Genomic DNA, 22,051 nt, shown 5'->3' with positions numbered 1-22,051 from the left:
AAACACTAATAATAGTTTTGTTGGACCGGAATGATTGTGCATTTTAATGTATATAAATGAGCCCACAGTTCACCAAAAAGGAAAACGATGGCCTGAATAAGTTCGGACTGTTTAGGACAACAAATCAAAGTAACCCCGCCTCCAAAAAAGAATCGTCATATTCTACGTGCTGATCAGGGCGTGTGCGTGAGGTGAAAACTAGAGGACGACTGCATCGGCTCAACGTCGGGCATTCAGTCCCTACATCTAGCTGGAAGAAGAATTAGCCGAACGCGGCTAACATTAAATTTATTCGACGACATAGTAATTATTTATTGTCAACAATGAAGTTATTGTGGGCTGTCAGTGCCCTTCTGTTGAGCTGTTGGCGAGCCGATGCTTCTACAGGTAAGAATTGTGCGTCAGCCATGTTTGTTCGAAGATGTAGACTTTGCCCGGCTATGAACATTTGCTTTTTTTTTTTTTTTTTTCTTTCAAGTGTTCCTGTTATGTGAAAGTGACGACAGTTACGGTATTCTGTATTTTCGACGTTGAATGCCTTTCTAAATGAAAAGCTTAAAAGACAATATCCTCAGTCGGTTATAAAACGTGATGTCGAAAACATAGGCGTACCATTGTTGCTAGCTAACCGATGTACAGAAACCCTTCGCACCGTTTCGTGACATTTATTATGTAGTGCTACTGTTGAGTATTCATTTTTATTCCCCTTTTTAACGCCCTTTGTATCTAAGAGTTTCACAGGGAGGTATTTTGAGGTTTTTCCAAACGTTAGCAAATGTTAATCACGTGGGCTCCATGTTAATTTACAACAAATGGTGGTTCAGAAACCTTGTTGCTTTGTCTAATCTTTTAGGTTGCTCAAACGTAACTAGCAGTTGCGTAAGAGCCAAAATGTTTGCTCTTAGTACTATACCTAATCTACATTCATGCCTTGTGTGTGTGTGTGTGTGTGTGTTTTTTTTTTTTTTAAAGAACTTAAGCCTCGTTTTCCCAAACGACTTAAAGGCTGAAATAATATTGCTCATTTAAGTCTTTCAGTATGTTCCTTTATGTGCGGCCGTGGCTTACAACATTAAAACTATTCAGCTTGATTAGCGATAGCATGTTCACACTAAATACGAGCCAGTTGACCCAGTGCTCACAGCTATGTAATCTCTGTGTAGGCATTGTCATTATCGGCTGGGAATTTTAAGTTGACGGTTGTTGGGGAAACAATTTAGGTCTTTAAATTTCTTTAATGAACTGGCCTGCCTTGAATATTGAATTTGGACGCACACAGACGTGGTTACACTTCTAGGTTACTTAACAGAGATGACTAATTTTCCTATCAGAATTTCATCACCAAGGCAGAAAAACGGGGAAATCCGTGTGCTGAGACATTGCGCTGTAAAATGAATTAGTAGTTTGGCTTACTACACGTGGATAAAACCACTGGCACTTGAAATTTGTAGAGCTGGTACCAATAGACTGTTTGAATTTTATGTTTACATGTACTTAAGCCAGAGGCACACAAGAGCCCCTCATGCCTTTCATTGTTTTCTGCTTTGGCCACGGCAGCTCTGGAGGAGATCAGGTGTAAAATTAGACCTCCCTAGAGTTTCACCTTCCTCTCTCTAGCTTAACTTTGGTGTGAAAAGTAGGTTACAAAGGCTGTGTTTTTTTTTTAATTGTGTGTGAGAGTGTGTGCATAAAAAAAAAAGAAGCAATTTTTACACTGTAGCTGCTTAATGTTCAGTTCAAGTAATTTGGTAAATGGTGTTCAACACACACCCATTTTGTTATTGGCCACCATTTTGAGACTGCTTAACCTGCTCTCAGTAAAATTATGCTTTAATGATAAAAGCCTGATATCTAAGCATTAGTCCTGAAGGTGGCAGATTTTTTTTTTCCCCTTCCATCAGTTTGAGTGCTCACATCCTTCTTATAGCAGCTGGAAACCTTTATTGGTCTGTTACAGCCAAGTTATTATATAGGACAAAGTGTCCTACTTGATTAATGCTTGTTACTACAAAGGAGCAAGGCTGCTTCTCTGTAGTAACACGTTTTTAGCTAATAGGTCAAGCAGTTGTTCAGCCAGGCTATCAACTTTTGTTAATGACTACTAACTTTGTTAGTAGTCATTAGTCATGAGGATGGCATCACCAAGCTGGAGCTCTGGGAGGAGCTTTGTAATTTTTGCTTGTTGAAATGCTTGAGCGAGTGCTTTCTTTAGATTTTAAAGATCTTTTTAAAAGACATGTTCTCAACACTCTTTCCTTGAAACAGATGGAAAATTGACGTGAACTGCAGTTCTATGGAACAGTTTGTGTTAAGCATGGTGGAACAGTGTTATGCCCTCAAGGTCTCTGCTAGTCACATGACTGAAAACCATAAACCATACAGTACAGTACAGTGTGAAAATGTCATTGTATTTGTGGCCATTGAAAATAGCCTAAACTTTTAAGCCTAAGGTTTTAGCTTTTTTGTGTGAAAAGATGTCTTTTCGAAAGACTGATTAAATTCCTACTTGCTTGGTTGAAAAACAAAAAACTCATTGAAAATGAAGCATGCATACCCTGGTAACTAGGACAGATAATCTATGAAAGGGCTTTAAACACATCATACTGATTCTCGTGTTATAGAGCAGAAGGTTATTTGGGGTAATTTGCAATTTTAACACACGTTGGAACATTGGGACTGAGGTCTAAACTATATTTAATTTTGAACTTTTAAAAGGCATGTGCTTTTAAGGTGACCTTTGGCAGTAATGGGAAAGCCATTCTAAACTCGGAAACTGAGGCTCTTGTTACAGGTTCACAGATATGTCTTCTGTTTGGACTATAATTGCTCGCTACTTGACTGCTGTTTTTTGAAGAGTTTTGGAAATTGATCCCAAAATTTGATCTGTTTTGTAGCTTTGGTTGAAGGGAATGCAAGCATGTGGTGATAGTTGCATTCAGAGTCCAGTGCTCCACCTTTAGACATACCTCTGCTTGCAGGTGTTCACTAAACATTAGGGATGTGGGCTACTAATCTACCAATTTTTAAAAACTGCCATCCTTTACTCTTGGCACCTGAAATATAGCTGTTTGGTCAAATGATTTTTATTTCAGTAATGTGCAACAGCAATTAAATATTAATAAGATGCTACAGCTCCTCCCACCATTAACTAGGTCAGCAACCCCAATAGACAGCTGTGCCCATCTGTAGTTGTGATGGCAAGTTGAACAGTAAGCAGATGCCAACTGTGCAAACTGGTGCAGTTATGTAGTACTTCTAATGTTGACAATGAGGAGTTCTATGTAAGGTGTGTGGGTGTAAACTGACACATAACCTCGACCAACTACATTTTGCACAGACCGGTGGACGTAGTCTCTAAGAACAGGAGGTGTTTAGCGCTGATAACGTTAGCCACGTTCAGCAAACTCAGACATTTGGTGTGTGCAGCGCTATATGCACATTTCACCGGCAAACTTGTTCTTGATACTAGCAGGAGGCAGTTGGGTGATGTCAAATTCCTATAGTCAATTAATGGTGCTTAAAATAATGATAGTAATAACATATGTCCATCTGCTTATCAGTGCTTTAGTACTGACTAGTCTGGCACCGGTACCCGTTTAAACATTTGTTTGACAGAAGGCAATCTGCCTACAATGCTTTGTTTTTCCATGTATTTTTAGTTTGACTTTATCATTTTAAAGTTTTCATCTCCACCTCATCTGCTTTTTTTTTTTTTTTTTTTTTCATGTTCTTTCATTCATTGTAAATTGTTAATTTCATCGGGAAGCTTTTGCCTTGTTTAGTTGGTGTGTGTTTTGTTTTCACCTGCCTTTAGGGATGTCCCGAGCAAGTTTATTTTTGTTGTTTGTTGTGTTTCTTTCTTTTAAAAACAGTCTCAAGATGTAGGATTGTGTAACTGCTAATACTTAGAGCTGGCTGGCATTTAGTCTCCGTAATCCAGTATACCAGTGGAGCCAGAGACTACACTTGATACAAACACACATTATGGCAATTAATCTTGTAAATTAGATTAATTAAAACAAATAAAACAATAGAAATGGCTCAAAATTGTGTTTCAGCAAAGTTACAGTTCACTTTGCAACAGCTTCTCAAGAGTCCAGATTTTTTATTTATTTTTTTTGTTAAAGAATTGGAAACATTGTTAGATGGTAGATCGCAGTTAAATAGTTTTAGTTGGATGTTAAGTGGAAACTGTGTGGCTTGTCGCTACACTCGTGTCAGCTTGGGTCATCCCTATTTGCCTTTATGTAGCATTTAGTACATTCATCTTAATTGATTAGAATTAGGGCTGGGGGATATGACTTAAAAAAAACAAACAAAAAAACAACACTCCTCTGTTAGGGCTGGCAATCTGATTTTTCTTAATTTCCTCAGTTGTAAAAACACAATGAGGATAAACTATGGGCTTCTTTTGTGCATTAATTTTGTCTTGTGGTGTTTTAAATCAAGCTCATGTTTTCTTTTCAGCAGTGCACTTTCACTTCTCTCAAAAGACCCTCTCAGTTTAGTTCAGCTTTTGCCAAAATTATGAAAAGAGAGCCTGTCAAAGGATCATTAACGGTTGTCTGCACCTGCATTTGTCAGCCATTTTTGGCTGTGTGCGACCAAGATATCACAAGCTTTTGAAAAGAATTTTTGCATAGCCCAGTGAGGTTCATGATTTTGTAGTTTTTGTAGCTTAATTGGAGGAAGTTACATACTGTCTTCACAAGTGTTATAGATTTGTTAAAGTATTTATCCCAGATGTAGCTGCAGGAAGCACTGGTGTTTGGTTACTGAGCACACTACAGGCATGGTGACAGTAGTTACACTAGTCATACAAACTGGAGTCAAGTGTGCTCAGGCATGGTACAGATTACCTATGTGACTACACCCTAGGTTATTCAAATCAACCATTAAATCTCTAGATGGACCCAAGATTAAATATAACAGTTATCTAAATGTTGTATACATGCTTCTTGCCACAGAATATCAAATTGACTTGTTTAAGGCAGTGTTATACTGTCTCACCACTTCCCCCTCATCACCGTAGTGCCAGTCCAGACAGTAAAAGCTAGTTGGGACCTAAAAGCCTGATACTGGATATATCAGTGTTTTCATTATTCCACCCAGCCCTAATCAGAGGACAAGGAATGATTAAAATATTTCCATAAAGATTGTGTAAAAATGTTGCTCTAATTTGTGCTTTTTCTTTGTGCTTACTTTCATGTTTTCATTTCATTTGTGTTTTATTAACTGTTTTTTTTCTTTCTCTTTCCCGCTGTTGCTTTTTTTTTGTTTTTAAATCTATCGCCTATCCTTTTCATCATTGCATTTTATCATCAATTCATTAACTCATTTGGTTTGCTTTAACTCCACCACATTCAAAATTTCTTAATCTGTTCGCTGGGCTGACTTTAAAATTGTGCTCAGCGGGTTTTATCAAGTCCCCCTTGTCTCAAATGAAGCTAATCAATGACAGTGCAGAGATGCATTGCGAGGTTGTAGGGAACCCTATTCCTGAGGTGCAGTGGTGGTTTGTAGAAGGTGAGGAGCCAAATGAGACTTTTACCCAGCTGTTCGATGGGGCACGGAATGACCATGTGAAAATAAATGCCACATATATAGCACATGCCACTAGCACCATTCACCTCACTAGCCTCACCCCTGCGGACTCGGGCACGTATGAGTGCCGTGCTTCCAACGACCCTGACCGCAATGAACTGAAGAAGACGCCAAAAATCAAGTGGATCCGCTCGCAAGCAAACATTATTGTGATTGAAAGTGAGTGGCAGAGAAAGCATGAGGAGACTCCAGTCAAAGTAGATGACTGTTATTTCCTCATTAGTGATGTCCTGGACGTTAATCTCCTGTTACACACCTCTGCTATGTCTCCCGGACCAGTATCCTCCATCCTGCTTCACCCAGTACATAAACTCCCTCTCCTTCCTCAAAAGCTCCAAGAGTGTTCCCTAGTAGAACATGAACCTGGTCTTAAGACATCCATAGCTCCCTAACCCTTTATTACCAGACACAAAACATATGTTCAATCTGATGCCTTTTTTTTTTCTTCTTGTTTTAAGGCTTGGGTATTATTATGGTAGGTTTTCTTGGATATAATACTGGTCATAAGGTTGGAAATTTGAAAATGGCTCCTTCAGGATTTTCATTGTACATGAACAAAATATTTTCAATCGGTTTAACTATTTGTACTCAAAAACCCAAAAAGGGGCGTCAGATTAGCGTTGCATATTGTTAGATATTTTGCTATTATTTTCCTTAATTGGTACTAACACTAGCAATGCCCCTTTTTATTTATGCTTGTAGACCATCCCTGTGGCTTATAACCTACTGAACTGTAGGTACAGAAGATGGCAACTAAGTGTAAAAATGGATTCTTAGCCATTGGGCATCTTTCTGCCTTATGGCCCAGTATTATTATTATTTTTTTTTAACTTAGAAGAATCTGTTAGCCTAACCAATTGGAGCTAAACTACTTGATTTAAAAAAAAAATAAATAAATAATTCTTTAGTTCACCATCATCACATGATTGGCAGTTAAATTGCTGATAATTTTTATCCCTGTTGCTGCTTCTGCATGTATTACAGGATCTTTACCCTATGACCTTTCTGTAGTTCATTACCTTTCCAGTGTAATTCCTGTTCTTCCTCTCATTCTACTGTTGGTGGGGAGCTCTTTCCACCTTTCTCAGAAAGTTCTGTGCATTTGTACAGCGCTTGTGTCCCATTCTCATGGTTTCTCAGAATGGATTTTCATTATTAATCCTTAAACTTGGCAAGCTGAATATGTTAAGGCTTGGTTGGCAATTCTTTGACTTTTGCTTGACCAATCAACACTCAACAATTGTCTGAGCAAAAATAATACATATGTATGTCTGGCAACATTAAGGATAGTATAACCTACTAAGTTAGTCATAGTTAACTCTACATTTTTTTTTCTTTGCTCATCAGTGAGTGTGAGCGTAAGGTTGTTGTATACATAGAATTTCTAAAACATTAAAAATGTAGCTTCTAAATTGAGATGTGGATTTATTCAAATCTTTAAAATAATCCCCTCAGAACCACTGTGAACTGTTGACTTTTTTCATATAAAATGGTTTCTACCATAGATTATGCACTGAGAGATGTCATTGTGTCAATTTGGTTTTCTCTGAAGACAGCTGTTGAGTGTTAAGATAAAAATATAAATTAAGCTGTATCTTATGTAAGCATCCAGTGGCAATAATGCATTTAAAGGCTTTTTTTTTTTTTTTTAAATGAGCATATTAATATCTACCCTGTAAAATGTAATTTCTGATTTTACAAAGACTTCCAATGATCTGGTTTTCTTTTTTCTTTCTTTCTTTCTTTTTTTTTTCTTCCCCCTCTCTCCCCCTTTTCTCCATCTTAAGCCCCAAACATCCACACTGAACCTCCTGAAGTCAGCAACCAAACCTCTGCTATGCTCAGCTGCAACCTCACAGATGGCAACCTTCCCATCAAGGGCTCCTACTGGATTCACAATGGCAAGATCATTGAAGGCTCCAAAACCAGTGATGGAAAATCTCACACAACCCTCAAGTAAGAAGGAAAAAAATGCATCCAAGTGCTTTGTAGGCAGGTCTGTCCTGGAGTTTCTGTGGAATATTATGCTGGTAAAGCCATACTCCCCCAAGAGAGGCACGTTGTGGACAGTCCTGCATTTATTTAATTAGAAACACTGAGTGACTGAATCGCACTAGAAGACTGACTTTGGCATGTTCGGTTGTATGGGCTAAGCTAAGCATCATTGGCTTGAGGACATTTAACTGTTACTGTGTTTATAAGAAGGCTATGTTTAATTTAAGTGTCTTTCTCTATCCTTTATTTATTCCTTTGTGGGTTTTTGTCTGCCATCCACCCTCTCGCTTTTCATCTTCCTTCACTTTCAGCATTAGCAACAGAGCTAGGGACACCATTCAAGCGTTCACTGCTCTTGATTAGCAGAAAGATGGACAGTGTAGACGTGCAGCTTGGCTGGTAGTCTTGGCAGCAGTGATAAGCGCCCCTAGCTGTGCTCTCACTTTGCTCGACCTTAATTCCCCATTAGAGAGAATGCAGGACTGTACAGGACAGTAGCACCAAACAGAAGTGGGATTGTAATCAAGAGGGAAAATATGAAATATTTGCTGGGTGAATAAGCAGCTTTAGTTTTACCAAGCTCTTGAGTATGAGTGCGATCTATTGTGGATTTTCTGCTTGGCCGAATGGGAAACTAATCAGCATCATTAAAGTGGCTTCAGCAGTGGTCCTAAGTCACTTATTAGATACCATGTCTTAATAGAAAGGGAGTAATTTTTCCTTTAACAAGGACTGTTAAACTAATTCCAAATCAATTATTCTTTTTCTTCCCATAGATTGGAAAAGATTACTCATGCCAATAGTGGAAAGTATGAATGTGTGTTCGAGACTGATCCACTGGTGAATCAGACAATTGAAGTCAAAAGTAAGTAGAGGAATCACATTGAATTATGTCAGTTGACTTCAGAGGTGAACATTTTCATTTTGAAATTTTTTGTCTATATATAGATAGAGATAGAGATATATAGATCTATATATATAGATATATAGAGATATATAGATCTATATATATATATATATAGATATATAGAGATATAGAGATCTATATATAGAGAGATATAGATATATAGATCTATATATATAGATCTATAGATATATAGAGATATAGTTTGGTTTTTTTTAATGAAATTTATATAATGACTTTAATCTGCAGGGTGCACAATTGAATGCTTTTCATTGTCTAGAGCCTAGTGGTTTAAGTTTCACAGTATCAAGGAAAATGTATCATGAATGCTGGCATAGTGAATGTGAAGTGGAATAGTGTATTGCTTTCTAGTTTATAGGTAATTTGTAGTAAATATGTGAAGTTGCCTCTTTCCCAAGGATAGTAAATTAAATAAACCTATCTGCTATCATATTGTAATTTAATCCATGTTTATCATTTTCCTGCAGCACCTCCACATGTCGCTGCCTACAAGCACTCTGAGCATGGCAATGAAAATGACAAAGTTGTGCTGGTCTGTGTGAGTCATGGATATCCATTACCCACTGATTGGGTCTGGTTCAAGGAGAGAGAAAATGAAACCCCACTGGTGAGTTTCTGTCACACTCGGAATGATACTAATGTTCACTAAAGTTGGAATTGCTGCCAACTCTCACAATGCTTAGCCGAGCATCATGATTATGTAAAAATACTTTGCATGGATGTCATTGCCCAGGGCTTTCAAATTGTTTTGGAGTAGCAGGGGGGCATGCCAAAGTAGCAGGTACCTTATGACTGAGACCGAAGCCATGACGGCAGCAGACGATATGAATAGTCACATGGCAGTCATGAACCAATCAAATGGCTCAGATTGAAAGAACGTAAATATTGCAACGTGCGTCCACATGGCGCTGGAAATGGCGGACGGTGCAAAAAACTTTTTTTTAAGGAAAATTAAAAAGTAGACTGCGCAGAGTGGTGGAGTAGGTGGAAAATGCGCCTGCGGCCGGCATAATTTGAAAGCCCTGATTGCCCATCTTGATGTTTCACTGTACACATGGTCATATTCCAGTTCATGAGACACTGCATATTAACTGTGACTGTTTGTCAGTGAATGACCCAACTTGTTTTTTTTTTTTTTTTTTTTTTCTTTCCTCGCTTGCTGTTTAAAAATAATCCTCAGCTTCTTACCAATGGCACCACTGAAAAATACGAGATCAGTAGCACCTCCAACAAGACCAGTCTGACCATTAATGACCTGAACATCGACAGCGACCTTGGAAACTACATGTGCTCTGGAACCAGTGAACTTGGCACAGCTGATGACAAGATCTACCTGCGTGTCCGCAGTCGCTTGGCTGCTCTCTGGCCCTTCCTTGGCATTGTGGCTGAGGTCATCATCCTCGTGACCATAATCTTCATCTATGAGAAGAGGAGAAAGCCTGACGAGGTCAATGACGGTATGTATGCTGTGTCCACGACACATTGCATCCATATCTAGGTCATATCCAGACTGAATTTAGCTGCGTGTGAGGCAACACTGCCTTATCTTTGATATCATTGAGACTGCAACACAATGAATACACCAGGGGGTTTTAGAGATTTTAAAAAAATCCTGGGACGTTGTTGAACATTGTTGTACTTAGCCCTACATTTGACAGTGAAATGTATGTATTCTGTAACATGAACAAGTTCATTCTACTTTTTCCCTTGCAAATATCAGAGCATAAGCTGAAGATACCACTTAAATTCTCATAGCTGTTGTTACCATTGTTTTTTTTTTTAATTTTATTTTTTTATTATAACTGTTTAGTCACATTTTCATCTGAACAGCTATTTTTGTCAGTTGGCTGCAGTAGTTGGACTTTCAGAAACTTCAGGGCCGTTTTGGTGTTCTTATTAAAACAAGTAGTCAGCTATATGCCTTTTTCTACTTTTAAATCTGCAGCTCAACTTTTTTGCAGGAAAGGCTTATCATCCTCCTCCTCTTATCAAGTCATTCAACTTCTATCAAAACCAAAACACTTGTGGGGCTAATTTACTGAGCAATGAGTTGAGAGGATTGAATGCCCTTTGAAACTATGAAAGGCAAAGAATTTTGTATGGGGAGATATGCAGGCTGTAGTTGCATGCATTTTTCATTATTTTACATTTTGGAAATTAAGATCAGGAATCAGCTGCCGCCACTGTATAAACAATTGTTAGAAACTTTATTTTATTTTATTTTTTTATTATTTACATTTTTATTTCTCTGTTCGCTGCTGATTTTGCATTTTGGTAAGTGAACAAAACTGCATGTCAGACTGAAGTGGTTTACCTGAGATGACCGCGTGGAACGGGCAGTGGGAGTCTGAATGAACTGCTTTCATAGTAACCACTTCTAAGAGGAATGTGCTCAAAGACTTGGTCACTCTTTCACTGGCCCTGCAGAGCAAGCTTCAAATATTTCTTTCACTTTGTTCTGGTTCTTAAACACGTGTCTGAGCCAATGAAAGAGTCAAATGAGACACTTAAACTACTGTAATGGTTTGACATGAATTTGGGTAGGTTGAAAAGAGGTCTCAACTATTTGTCTGCATGCTTTCTGCATCTTGTACTTTATGCATGATACATGACAGGCAACCTTCTCAAAATCAATATACCATTTGTCTCATTCATCATTTGGCTGCTGAGGTAGCCTACGTTTTGCCTTATTGTGAATACATGCTGTTGCTCGGGTGTGAATTCTGCCACAGTACATGCAGGATGCGTGTTAGCACTGCCACTTTAAAGATGGTTACTGTTTTTTAACACAGCAGTGCACTGCAGTGTTCCTTTGTCCTTTTGCTTGAACTGCATGAGCCTCTGTGATGCGAAGGGGTGTCTCAAGACAATGCCTAAAAATGTTCATGAATAGGCTTTTGAATCATGATTACAAACGTATTAAAGCTACATTATGATATGAGTAAAATCAAATGATTGTAACTGTTAAATGGATTTTATAAGGATTTTGTTTCATTGACAGAAATGCAACAAGTGGGCATGCTTCTGTTCATGTTTAGTTGGATTTGATCATAACCCCATTGCAGTCATGTTGCAGAAGATAACATTTGCTACCATCATCTGTGGGCTGGGGATGGCATGCATTTTCTCACACCAATCAAAGGTGACACCTTTTAGCTTAATCTAATTTTTAATTTTTTTTTTTCCCCCCCTCGTATGTCTTTGATCATTCACTGCTGTCCAGATGATGACTCAGGATCTGCTCCTCTGTAAGTACAATTACTAGTTTACTACTTTGATAGTCATTAAAGGGGTTGCTGCTTATTTGGAGCTCATTTTGTTAAATATGTTTCAGGAAGAGCAATTCTAATGCAAACCACAAAGACAAGAATGTGAGGCAAAGGAACTCTAACTAGAAGCTGAAATGGGTGAGTTAAAATAACTGCTGGAATTCAAATACTACATTTTATGAGTTCTATCAGTCTGCAGTTTTATTTATTCATTTTTATACTTGAACATTCATAATTTCTTAATATATTACAAAGGTTTTTAATAAAGTTGGTTGCTTTTTTTTCTTTTTTCCCGCCCCCCCTCACGTAGATGGCTGTCCAGATGACACTCCAGGATTCAGCTGTTGTGTGGCACAATATACTGTGCACCTTGCAATTTTAAGTACCTTTTCATGGTTGGTTGGTAATGTTTTAAAGAATATGATTTCCTCTTGCTTTGGTTTCTTCTATATTCCTCTCCACATTGTACAGCCAGAGATCATAGTGTGAAATAATTTCTGCTTGAGGCCATGGGGCAATTATTGCATGAGTTTTGTGTTGTTCCAGCCAAGTGTGTGTGTTTGTTGTAAAATCATTAGAATGCTCACATGAGGAATGCATAGTTTGTGGTTATTTTCTGTTAATGCTGATGGTTCCTGCACTGACCTCACAGTTGTCAGTCTTTGCTTTTATATCCTCCAATCTGAAATAGTGACCTATAAAGCAGCACAAAGATGTGTTTAGAGGATCTGGACCATTTATTATTATTATTTTTTTTTTATTATTATCCTGATGAATCACTGCCACTCTTAATATAAAATAATGGAATGCATTTGAACCACCACCACCACCATTACAAACCTCCCTTAGCAGAGTTTTACACTTTGCCTTAACAAGCACCATTTTCTTTTGTTACCTGCCACTAAATTTTAATGTCACTTAAAGTTAAATGCAGAAATAACTGAGATTAACTGTACGCTACATTTTACCATCAGAAACTACTGTTTTGAATAGGAAAGGTTGTTTTAAAAATTTTTAAATATATATAATATATATAGCTTCTCTTTCCCTATTTAAATATTTTAAATTGTGGTTCTAATCATTGCTTTAATTGCTGACTTCACTTACATGGCTGAAATTTAAGGACCAACTGTAAGAGGTGTAACTGTTGTCAAATGGATCTTTTATGCTCCACACTGATGCAGACAAACTGCTGACTTTTTTTTTTTTTTTTTATAAACTCATTCAACATGAACCAGTTGTGTGCGACTGTTGGGTCCTTGTTTCTGTTCCCTTTCACTGTATAGATGATTCAGAAGCCATATATTCCATTTAACCAAGAGTAGTGTTGTGACTGGATATTGCCATTTCAGAATTACAGTTTAAAAGACCTAGTCAGCCAGAATTGTGTAAATTGTTGTACCTTCCGTTTACATGGAACAACATCTCCTGTACAACTTGCACAAACTGAATAAAAGGTATTAAAATTTGTCTTGTTTTGTTTCTCAATTTAAACTATCAAGATGGAGTGGTGGCTTAGAATAGTAAGCTGCAACAGAAAATAAGCCCCAAGTGAAAATGTTCCTGTGATGATTTTTATTTATTTATTTTATTTTATTTTTTTAAGGAAATATATAAAGAACTGGTTTACTTTAAAACACTAGTGCCATCATATCAAGTATCATAGTATCTCTAGAAATTGACAGCATTATTGCTTAATTTGCTGTCTCAATGCACTCAAAGTACAAGTGCATTGAGATCACAAGGTTCACTGTGTAATAATTGTACAAAAGTGTACAAAACAATTACACATCTATTTAATTGTTTAGTTTCAGTATTTGTCACCTTTTAAATCAATACTAGCAGCAATTTCACACAGACAAAATGTAATCAGTTTGCATCTCAACCAACTTACTGAAGTGAATTAGGGTGGTTTTTTTTTTGTTTTTTTTTTTTTAAACCCTCACCCTAAAAAAGCTGATGGGGGTATTGTCGCCCTGCTGGGTGGGTGGCCAGCCAGCTTTCAGCTTTGATAACTGATGTGACTGAGGATGTTCAAATTGATACCTTAGATTCAACTACTAAAAATCTTGGACTAGTTCTTACCATAATAATGCCAATTACAGAAAGCCTATGGTTTATAGTTATAATTTTAGCATTTCCTTTGCCTGGTTTGGTCTTAGCCATTTGCTTTTGAACAGATATGGTGAATCAAGTCACTAAGGCTCTCATGCACCCCATTGAGATCTACTGAGACCTGGTAATTATGTGTTCTAGAACTTGTATTTCCAGGGGATTTGACCGCCTAAAGATTCTACTGCCAGGAGGCGGAGAGGCAGCACAGCCGAAAATATTTTTGTTTACTTTCTACAAGAATTCATAACTTTCACCACCAGGGGACAGCATTGTACCATTAGGTGTGGATGATTCCAGATGTGTGCAGCTGTTATCTAGATACTTTTTAGTTCTAGCCCCATTTTCTCAAGAGCCTTTGACTTTTCCCAGGCTGCCATAATAAATGAGAAGTTATTTTCTTAATGACTTACCTGGTTAACTAAAGGTTGGATTGACTTGCTGCATAATCTGGTACAAATTGGTACTACATGAAATTAGACACTGACTCTTAGTTCAGCTTTATTTGCTAGACTGTATTGCCAAGTGTGTTCACTTGCCTGCCTTCACACACATGAACTTGAGTGACACCCCATTCTTTATTCATAGGTTATAATATGATGTCGGCCCACCCTTTGCAACTATCACAGCTTCAAATCTCCTGGGAAGGCTTTCCACAAACAGTTTAGGAGTGTGTTTATGGGAATTTCTGACCATTCTTCCAGAACCCCTTTTGTGAGGTCATACACTGATGCTGGATAAGAAGGCCTGGCTCTGCTGTAATTCATCCTCAAGATGCTGAGGTCAGGCCATTCAAGTACTTAAGAGTTTCTTTCACTGGAACTAAGAGGCTGAGTTCAACTCCTGATAAACTAATCCACACCATACCGCTACAGGTGCATCAAAGCCAGAACAAACAGACTCAAGAACAGTTTCTTCGCCAGAGCAATCACCACCCTGAACTCACACACTCACCCACTGTAACTGTGCAATATTATATTATTCATACTGAACAATATCTGACATTCCTATATTGTGTAATATCCAGTATTCATTCACTAGTGCAATATTCATTCACCAAGTGCAATATTCATCATCTTCATTATTATATGTATACACATATTTACTTTTCTTACAATGTACAGATGCACCAATGCATGTATATATTTTTATACATTCTATTTTTTTGTATATTTTACACATTGTTTATTTCTGTATATCTCTTGATTATATTGATCATATTAGATTATAATATTTTTATTTTAGAGAGTTTGATTTTCTGTTACATGGCACTGAACAGGAGTGGCCCTCCAATCTCATTGTACATCCTGTATAATGACAATAAAGGCATTCTATTCTACATCACCAAACATTTACATAGATAATTTAGTGGTTTAAGAGCCAGAGTTTGATAATTACTAATGATTAAATGCAGTAGAGGTGTATAAACAGTGAAAAGAGGTGAGTGAAGGAGAAATATATATGCAGCATAACTAAGGAATGGTCACCTGAGCCACGTCTAACTATAAAGTTTATCAAAAAGGATTTCCTGTTAGCAAACATAATGGTTTTCTTCCAAATCCTGATGAGCATAAAAGGTCCATGGACGATTGCTAAAAATATGTTGATCCACAAGGTGGGGCCATTTCATCGTAAAAACTTTACCCGCTTTAGGAACGCTACCAAAAACCAAAGCAACAGGCAGAGACGCTGCTGCAAGACTCCCAGTCTTTTTGAGAAAGTCTAGATATAATCTAATTGATTCTGGGTCAGCTGAGTATGGCAGCATGGGCTATTGACTAATGATTCATTCTGATCTAAAGTTTGTATGACAAAAAAATAAAATCAAACATCATACTCTATGTACTTTAACTTATTCTGTATTCCTCCTATCACGTAAGTTTGAGTTTTTTAAAAAACATGTCTTACATGTTTATTTAGTTAACAAGTAAGATTTGTGTGTCCTAGTTTAACAAAACTGTTTGGTTTTTTTTTTCTGTGCGCACATTTTCTTCAGTATTCGGGAGGCTGTCAGCTACCTGTAGGTGGTTGAAGCCCTGGGGTAACGCTGTTATCGCTCTCTCTCGACCACACACAAACACAATAACAACAGCCATAGCAACACCACCGGTACGCCGTTAAGTGATGTGAATGGAAAACAGACGGCGGGTTTGAACTCCACAGCTCCTTCCCCTGCCGCCGCCCAGTCTCGCCCGGTTTAAGGCACGGGAGTGTCTGTTTAGCCTGTAATGGAAGAGGCGGAAGACGGCGACGAGGAGCCCAAATTCCAGAAGGCTCGACCACCTCAAGTAGTCAGTTCGGCCGGATGCGAGGATCATGGGAGCAGCGGGGGGACCAATATGAAGAAATTTACGCCAGGAGGCGGAGCCGTGTCTACTGCGCGAAAAAACTCCAACAACAATGAGCTCTTGCTCCTGCGAGACGAGGACCCCACACCTTTCACTGCCAGTGGCAGTAGTGCATCTGCTCTGTTATGCCAGAGGGATGCTGCTGGCGGCCGAAGCAGCTCAGACTCAGACCACAGGAGTGCTGGGGACACAGAGTCTGAGGCGGGCGTGATAGGAGAGGCGGGCATCGGTATGATATGCAACAAAAACGGAGATTGTAGAAGAGACCCGGCCAGTTCAGGGAGCCTTTCTTCTCTCATCTCAAGACAGGAGAAGCAGGCAGATGGAGTAGTAGCAGCTGGAGACGATAAGGGGCAGGCTGCAAGCATGGACGGCTCTGTCACTTCAGCTGGGTCCCTGACACAGGGGCCGGGGGCCGAGGTCAAGACCACGGCAGCCACGGAGAAAAAGGATTCCAGAGTTTCCTTCTCCAACGCCCCAAGTAGTAAAGGACAGGCTCAGCAGCCAAGAAATTCTGTCACATTCAGCAAAGCAGAGGACGGCTCTCAGATAGTGCCGGATGATGGAGACTCCAAGGGGAATCAGACATACATGCAGCGGCAATTTAGTTCCATGCTTCAGCCTGGAGTTAACAAATTCTCCCTGCGCATGTTTGGCAGTCAAAAGGCAGTGGAGAAAGAACAAGAGCGCGTAAAGTCAGCGGGTAACTGGATTATCCACCCATACAGCGACTTCAGGTATGGGTCAAATTGTGTTAGGTCAATGAACGTGTTATTAGAGTGAACTGGTTTGGAAGGAATATAAAGAGCTGTTTTTGAATATTGTCTAGTGCCTCTATTTTATGACAAACAACTTTATATGGGAAATGTGAACACACACACACACACACACACACACACACACACACACACACACACACACACACACACACACACACACACACACACACACACACAAATGCTATTTTAAGCCCTCTTTCATGGTTATCTGAAAAGAGGGTTGACCCTTATCCTATCATGAACACGGCTATTTCTTCATTCCCAAAGCATTAAACGATAAAACATAAACACTTCTGTGTTTACAAAAATGCCACACATTCCAGTGTTGTTAAAAAGTTGACTATAAATGTGTCTTAATGTGCTTGGTTTTCAGCACCGAGGACAGCTCCTCTAATAAAGTGTAGAAAACTAGATTTCTTGTCTTTTATTAGTATTGTATACCATCAAATATTTATAGGCTACTGTTTAATAATGATAACTGGCTTTATTGTGTTAAGTTACAGGCAAAGCATAACAGTAGGACACAAATAATCACAGTTCAAGTCATGACTCAGCAGATGCTTCCATTAGTTTCTCTAATAGAAGTAGCTGCAGTGTATCTTCCTCTTATTCTACAACACTAACAGTAGTTGTTAATGATGCCAGTTATCGTCTCTCAAGTAAAATACAATAAAATAGTCAAAAAAATGTCTTTCATTCAGAGGCCAGGGTGATATTTTTTCCTGACTACAGGTCGAATGCCTTGGATAATCAGTTTACTAACTGCTTTGAATTTCCTATCAATAAAAGGGAAGAATTACATTTAAAATCAATTTTATTCTCACAATTCAGCAGCTAATGCCCGGCATGACTGGCTATTGTGTAAAGGCTTTTTCTGACCAATAAATATAGCATCAACTAACTACTGGAAATAGTTGATGGAGCACAACACCGCAGCTGTGAAGGCTGCTTTATTGATTTGGGTGTCTGTCGCTGTTTGTCCTTGATTTGTTTGGAGTACATCCTGCAATTTTTTCTTGAGTTGTTTTTTTATTTGCGTGGTATTGGTTAACAGGGTAAGGTAAAGGAAAAAGCAGGTATTTCATAAAAAAAACAAAAATCAAAGATTTGTTTGGATTGGCTTAGTTTTCTCAGTGTGTCTAGCCCATGAGGATGCATTGCTTCATGACACAGAGAAGGCTGGAAATATGCTTACCACCTGTCATAAATCAAGCAGAATCAGCATCTTCCCTGGTGTGTGATATCCATAGCAAACAGCACCACAATGACATCAGTTTCTAGACATGTTTCCCCTGCTCATAAGCATTGCCTCAGCTTTGTCTTTTTTAAAATTTTTATTATCACATTTTTCTACCAGATTTCAGAGTTGTACATGTAACTCTGTATTGCGCCTTGTTTATGTGTGTTTGTATGTTTTGTGTTTATTTTGAATTAAACAAGCACCTTCTTTGCTTCTAATTATCTTCTGCTCATTCATCCTGACAGGTTCTACTGGGACTTCTCCATGTTGATGTTCATGGTTGGCAACCTGATCATCATCCCTGTAGGCATTACCTTCTTTAAAGATGAGACCACCACACCCTGGATCATCTTCAACGTGGTCTCTGACACCTTCTTCCTCATGGACCTAGTGCTCAACTTTAGGACTGGTATCGTGTTCGAGGACAACACCGAGATCATCCTCGATCCCAAGAAGATTAAGAAGAAATACCTGAAGAGCTGGTTTGTGGTGGACTTTATCTCCTCCATACCTGTGGATTATATCTTCCTGATAGTGGAGAAAGGGATTGACTCAGAGGTGTACAAAACTGCGCGGGCGCTCCGCATCGTCCGCTTCACTAAGATCCTCAGTCTGCTGCGTTTGCTGAGGCTGTCCAGACTCATCCGTTACATCCACCAGTGGGAGGAGGTATGCTGAGTTTCAGCATTTATACAAGCACAGGGAAGAAAGGAGGGCTTGGGTGTTTCGTTGACCATTAAAGTTTAGGCTGGATGATTACTGGATAATAAGTCTAGGTGTAAAGTAAGCATGTGGGATTAGATGGTGTGCTGATGTATATGTGCAGCAAATGTGACATGAGAAATACATAATTTTCAAGGGAAACATGACTTCTCCATCCAGCATCTCTATCTTAGATTATGTGCTGTATTTACTCAGTAGTTCTCAAACTTTTTAAGGTTAGGGGTTCCTCACAGGGAATCAACTTTTCCAAGGACCCTCTCTTTATCCTAAAACAGCATATGCTAACTACCATTTAGCATTATTTTTTTCTACAAATGTTCAAATAAAACTTTAATAAATACTAAATACTTGACCTAAATTCTAGATGCATGTGCTGTATTGTGTCACAACCATATCAGAGTTTCTATTGGTCCAAAGATAATGCAGGTAAGATTAATGGATGCAATACTTTTAATCGGTATAAATGATCAACATCCTAGAGATATGAACTTTTTAAATATTTCATTACAACTGAATCTCACTTTGAAAACAGCTGTGCTAACTTAAATGTTCTGTACAGCTGGCCTTAGTTTCAACCTAATCAATATCCAATGATTGGCTACCGAATGCTAAACATAAAGTCTGTTAATAATTGATACAATCTGATTATTCAAAAATTATGTTCTATGTTCACAAGCTGAACAATAAAATTGAAAATCTACCCCCTTTAGTTAAAATACCAGTCAATACAAGATGAAACAAACTTGTAAGAGCAAAAAACACAATGGAAATTAAATTATTTTAACAGCTTTAAAAACAAGCACACAAAATGTTACATATGCAGTGTTCAATATTTTTTGCACTGTAATGCAAAAGTTATGACCAGAGAAACTAGACATATTTGGTTCTAATTAATAACACCATAGCAGATTTGTTCTGTCAGTATAACAGTCATTCTGATATTACAAGGAAAGACACAAAAAATGAAGTGTTTGTTGAATTCCAGTACGCCTAATAACTGGATTATAGCTCACCATTCTTGATGAGTGCAATATTGATGCATTACAAAATACATGAAAGATTATTTTGTTTTTATCACTAGGAAAGTAAAAGGGGGGTTTTCAAAATAAACACCAGAAAAAAAAAATCTGCATATTAAAAATACTTTATTGCAGCATTTCAAGCAATTAAGGAATCAAACAGCTGCAACTAGATGCTAAAAGACTTGCTAATGCAAAAACCCCTTGCATCTCTAATTGCATCAGGAAATAATGTTCTATAGACAAAAGCATTATCATCCATCATATGCCCCCATTCTGCATACACACAAGTATCTGTGGATTACAGTGTGCATGTGCTTCTTTGTGCTTCTTCCTTATTTGGCCTAACCAAACATCTTCCACTCAAATGTGTGTCCTCTGACTCTGAAAATAACCACCGCTCTTTTGATTACACAGTGGTAATTTGAGTTTGACAAAACCCTAATTACTCATTCAAACGCACGCACGCACGCACACACACGCACACACACGCACACACACGCACACATACGCACACACACATATTCGAATGCTCCTTCGCTTCAACTTGGCCCTGCCCTGATCCTCTTAGTTCAGCTGAGCTCTGCTCTGCTCTGCCTGATCCAAACAGGGCGAACTGTGTTTCCCTTCTGCCCAGCTCAGCTCGGCTCAGCTTAAGTCTGCTCGCTGCAGCATTGTTTCCTAAACGCTTGTCTTAATACTGTGATGATTTCACTGTATAGCTTTTTTTTCAAAGGCCAGCACAGAGGTGAGCACTGGACAACAGCCATGCTTAAAATAATAATGACCAGATTAACAATTTATTTGAAATGATCTCAGAATAAATTGCTTATGTTTGTCTCTGCTTCTATGTTGGTGATTCAGTAACAGAGAAAAGCAGTGTTGTGAGTATCCTGATCAATTTGCTGAGGCAGGAAGCTTGTATTGATGTCTTTTTCATGAGCTAGGCAATGATGGTGAATGGGCAAGAGTACATGCACAATAGAAAGGGATGGAAGGGTAAAAAAGGCTCATATTAATCATTTTCACTAGTTTACCTTAAAATGCATTTTAGCAGTCTGACAGAAAGGAGCAGAAAATAGTTTATCTGTGTTTTTCAGGCTGTGACTCGTGGTCACAGTACTATGCTTTGACCCAGATTGTGCTGTGACAGTGACTCATGGCCAGGTGCTGTTCTTGTGTCAGGGGGAACATTAGTCCTGGAGCCTCATTAATCATAATCGGAATGCTTTCTAATCACAGGGCACGGCCTCACAGTGTGTTTCCCTTTCTGGTTCTCCGAAATGACCTAAGGCCATTAGCCATTACAGGAGATACACAAAACATGCAAAGAAAGTTGCAACTTTAGTAGTTTTTAAACTTAATTACACCGGCCCAACGTAGACGAGGGGAAGGGATCAAACTTAAAATGCTGTAAAGAAGAGAATTCTATGTGTATTAAAAGATGTTATCCCTTCAGTTAAAAACAACCAGGTGCTGATGATATGTAGCTATTTTTAGAAGTGGAAGAAGATATGATCTTCAGTGCAGTGCACAGCTAAGATACTACATTTTTCTGAGGAAATTATTTTGCACAGTTTATGAATCATTTAAAGAAATTCAAAGGTTTTGATAAAATAACCATTACTCAGCCAAACACAAACCACATGAAAAGTCCAAGAGGTATGTAAGTGAGAACTGTGCACATTAACGTCTGGAGTATAATACGTGTGAGCTTTTGATATTCAAGTGACTTGTGTGTTGAGGACAGAGAGGCCTCTGAGGTGAAGAGATGTGTGACAGAGCGTCCTGACCCTGCTGCCCCCAAACTGTAAATTCTAAACAGAGGCTACTCATTCAGGTCTATACACACACGCGCACACACACACACACACACACACACACACACACACACACACACACACACACACACACACACACGCACACACACACACAGGCCTAGTTTACATTTAAGATGAATTTCTAAAGTCCCAAAAGTGGGAAGAGTCTCTATTTTTGATGGAAGAAAGCATCAAATTAGCCCATAAAGCAGGGTTT

At 38.5% G+C, this 22,051-nt stretch overlaps 2 protein-coding genes across 4 annotated transcripts in view; both read left to right on the top strand.

Moving 5' to 3' along the window:
* The first annotated feature begins 178 nt into the window (after window positions 1-178).
* On the top strand, window positions 179-13,264 carry bsg (basigin). 3 transcript variants are annotated; one of them, XM_030726919.1, is made up of 9 exons: window positions 179-387; window positions 5,413-5,763; window positions 7,392-7,560; window positions 8,376-8,464; window positions 8,992-9,131; window positions 9,705-9,981; window positions 11,760-11,772; window positions 11,859-11,931; window positions 12,104-13,264. In XM_030726919.1, the coding sequence occupies exons 1-8, from the start codon at window positions 324-326 to the stop codon at window positions 11,917-11,919; spliced, it is 1,164 nt and encodes a 387-aa protein (XP_030582779.1). In that variant the 5' UTR covers window positions 179-323; the 3' UTR covers window positions 11,920-11,931; window positions 12,104-13,264. The 3 variants fall into 3 exon arrangements, with proteins under 3 accessions (XP_030582779.1, XP_030582778.1, XP_030582780.1); XM_030726918.1 differs by having other exon boundaries at window positions 11,748-11,772; XM_030726920.1 differs by lacking the exon at window positions 5,413-5,763 and having other exon boundaries at window positions 11,748-11,772.
* A 2,869-nt stretch (window positions 13,265-16,133) lies between these two features.
* The window catches only part of hcn2b (hyperpolarization activated cyclic nucleotide-gated potassium channel 2b), a 40,097-nt gene continuing 34,179 nt past the window's right edge, over window positions 16,134-22,051 (top strand). Inside the window, exons 1-2 of the mRNA XM_030727514.1 lie at window positions 16,134-16,990; window positions 18,518-18,941. Of these exons, the coding sequence (XP_030583374.1) occupies window positions 16,134-16,990; window positions 18,518-18,941 (1,281 nt within the window). The remainder of the gene's footprint in view (window positions 16,991-18,517; window positions 18,942-22,051) is intronic.

This window comes from Archocentrus centrarchus, chromosome 4 (genome assembly GCF_007364275.1).
Source record: "Archocentrus centrarchus isolate MPI-CPG fArcCen1 chromosome 4, fArcCen1, whole genome shotgun sequence".
NCBI classification, from domain to species: domain Eukaryota; kingdom Metazoa; phylum Chordata; class Actinopteri; order Cichliformes; family Cichlidae; genus Archocentrus; species Archocentrus centrarchus.
This window is presented reverse-complemented; position numbering and strand designations above follow the sequence as displayed.

Excerpts from the sequence above, each read along its gene's own strand:
- bsg (XM_030726918.1), top strand. The coding sequence starts at position 324 with ATGAAGTTATTGTGGGCTGTCAGTGCCCTTCTGTTGAGCTGTTGGCGA. Across the intron at positions 5,764-7,391 it reads AAACATTATTGTGATTGAAA|CCCCAAACATCCACACTGAA; the intron begins GTGAGTGGCAGA and ends CTCCATCTTAAG. Across the intron at positions 7,561-8,375 it reads AAATCTCACACAACCCTCAA|ATTGGAAAAGATTACTCATG; the intron begins GTAAGAAGGAAA and ends TTCTTCCCATAG.